Source organism: Mesitornis unicolor, unplaced genomic scaffold (genome assembly GCF_000695765.1).
Source record: "Mesitornis unicolor isolate BGI_N332 unplaced genomic scaffold, ASM69576v1 scaffold6238, whole genome shotgun sequence".
Taxonomy (NCBI): domain Eukaryota; kingdom Metazoa; phylum Chordata; class Aves; order Mesitornithiformes; family Mesitornithidae; genus Mesitornis; species Mesitornis unicolor.
Genome location: NW_010201058.1, coordinates 68,439 through 71,464, shown reverse-complemented (window position 1 = coordinate 71,464; position 3,026 = coordinate 68,439). Strand labels below are relative to the sequence as shown.

Below are 3,026 nucleotides of genomic sequence, written 5' to 3'. Positions count from 1 at the left end.
TTTATTTCACAATATACAGTCCCCGATAGAACTTTAACTTGTGTGATTTCTCACATTCATGTTTTTTAAAAATAGGATTAATAAATACTTAATAATATATGCAGCTTTAAAATATAAGAAATGGTACTTTAAGAATCTCAGTCAGAATCTGTGGGACCAAAGAATGACACTATACAGCAAAATCTTTTTCACAGGGACAACAAATTCAAGTGTGTATGGCTACAATTAAATAATTTATCAGTTTTAATAAAGACACGATTATCATGCAAAATCATTAGAAACTACACAGAGCTTTTATAAAAAACCAATTCCGTAAAAATCCTCCAATTTTAGTGCTTGATCTCGCCCTCTCTGATGTCTTTTGAAGCAGCACCACTGCCTTGGTGGTGTGCAGAACTAGCGCTGTGCTCTATACATACCTGAATATCCTGATGATGTAGATGCACACATCCCTATCGTTCATATGCTGCTCTAGCGCCACGCAGAGCTCAGAGGCTGCGCCGCTGCCAAGGAGCTGGCACCTCGCTGGAGGAAACTTGGCCAAGTTCCGCAGAGTAGCTGTCAGCTGCGGAGAGAACACATAAAGATGTATTACTCACAGCCGTTTGCAACAGCAGCCACGCTGCTTTGAAAATTTACTAAAGCTCAGATCTCATTTATAAAGTCTAAGGCAGCCCGAGTGCCCTGTTAACATTCTGCAGGTATTTATCTACCAATAAATGGTAACGGGAAACATGCAAGTAACAAAATTGTGCATACTGAAACAATTGCTTGAAAATGACAGATTGATACTGGTCTTTGCCTGCATGTAACCTCCTTCTTTGAGGGAAACACGATCTTTCATACGTTCTAAAATCTTGTATGCATGTATGCAATAATATACCAATTGGAAATTAGGTGAAATGCTATGGATAATTAAAGTGATTTTTTGCATTAGTGTAAATTTGCAAAATCAGATATTAAGCCTTGCAAATTAATACCGATACATAAGTTTTGGCAACTGTAAGTTGCAAACTAAGATGAACTGATTTTAAAAAACAATAAAATTTCTTTTTATTAAAAAAATTAAAAGTTAATAAAGATCAAGAGAAATCTACCATTTGAACAGTATAAAAATGAAAAGCTTAAGTCCTCAAGTTTATTTTGGAGAAACCAAAATATTCTCAGAAGACACTTGTATTTCAAGGAGTTTTAAGCATAAAATATCTTATCACTTGTAGATACGCAAAATGAATCAGCTATTGCTTATTCTGAAACGCTCTGGTTCTCTTCCAAGATAAGGGTATTCAAATGCCAAGGTCGGACAAGCAGTGACATGCACGTTAACTGTTGATCTAAACCAGAACTTACTATAACATAAATGTGAAGTCATTTAATGTAGTGTGAATATGGGAATTCTTCAATTTTTCCTTATTCTAGGAGTAAGGTATTTAACTTCAATTTGGTTTTAAATGCAGTTTGGTAAGGCACAATCAGTTCAGATTGTTTGTAGTCACCAAAAATTCTAGAAGTTAAGCATTTTGTCACTGAAGTGGACTGCTTGCCCAGCAATTTGTAATTGCTAATTTTAAAGGAAAAATCCAACAAAGTCCAGGTTAAGTTGTGTTGGAGGAGCTTTTCCTCACAGGATTCTGTGCACTGCTCTGTCCATTCCCCAGCAGCTTTCAAATTTGCCGTCTTACTTCAACAAATTTGACAAAAGTGTAGGTCTTCAGTTACCACACAAATGAAGAACAAGAACACAATTCAAGATGTTCTGTTCAAAATCGGACCAGGGCTTGCACTGCAACAAAGAGACTTACATATTAGATGGTGAAAAATAAAGTCTTTATCAATAGATAATGGTGCAGAGGTCTCCAAAATGAAAGTAAAATTTTTCACTGTCTGAGACAAGTTAAGACATTTCAAAAATCCTTCAAAAGTAAAAAAAAAGAGTAAAAAGAGGCACCCTCACACAAAGACAGGTTGGAAAGGAAAAGCAATGCAAAATAACATATACATTTAAATGTATGAAACAATGAAATTCAGAAGTCATAGAAGTATATATCCACAAGAGAACAGTTAGTATACCAAAGAGAAATATGAAAAGTACAAAATAAAAAATAAGAGAAGCTAGCTAGAAAGCACATGAATTCAGGAGATACTCTGACCGCTTCAAGCAGACACCATGATTCAGGGAGAAATACAGAACAGTTGGCTCTAGCAATCCCCACAAGCTCTAATCCTTATGTTGCCATGTGAAAGATCAAATTCACCCAAACAGAAAATTTAACAGCAGACAAATCCTATTTTTAAAGGAGAAGACATTTAAGTGCTTTTCAATTCAGGAACATGGAGTACTTGTTAAGTCTTGTCAGTGACACTTCAAAAGCCTTCGCTTTTGAATAAGCATTACCATATTTTGTATAAATATGACCAGTCTATTAGGTGAAGCAACATCAAATGTATCAAAGATGACCTTGGTTTCATGTCCTCTATTAAGGAAAAATTATTATTATTACAAACATTTTTATTCTTGTACTGTGGGACTCCTGCACAAAATCCACTGTGTAACAATGAAGTCAGAGAGGGACTTTATTCCCACAAAAAGGACTTGGCAAGATTATGTACAACACTGCCATCTGGAGACTGTGCAATTGAACGGTTAAAGAATGAAGAGTTGGTCCCAATTAACTGCGACACTTCAGTTATCAGGATCAAGAGACAGGAGAGACTCCCTCACAGACCACTGTGACTACTTAAGGTGCTTTGCTCCTCCAGTATAATTTGCTTTCTATTCCTGAAGACTTGTATTTATTCATTATCTCTGTATGTCACTGGATCTTTCACTACAAGTTAAAGTATGCCACAAAAACGTCCTTTATTCTGAAGACAGGAAACACCGAAGCAACTTTCTCCGATTCCATAAGCCCGAAAACAAAACTATTCCTACATTTGCCTATGACGACTGAACAATTAACTCACATGGAAGAAATGGTGCACGTTAACGTAGATTTGTTGAAAGAACTGGTATGAGAAAGTCGCAC

The 3,026-nt window shown here is 36.0% G+C and overlaps 1 protein-coding gene across 1 annotated transcript in view; it reads right to left on the bottom strand.

Moving 5' to 3' along the window:
• The window catches only part of ARMC2 (armadillo repeat containing 2), a gene marked incomplete at its 3' end in the record, with an annotated part of 54,501 nt that overhangs the window by 20,594 nt on the left and 30,881 nt on the right, over nt 1-3,026 (bottom strand). The window contains exon 12 of the mRNA XM_010189936.1: nt 420-565. Coding sequence (XP_010188238.1) covers nt 420-565 — 146 coding nt within the window. The remainder of the gene's footprint in view (nt 1-419; nt 566-3,026) is intronic.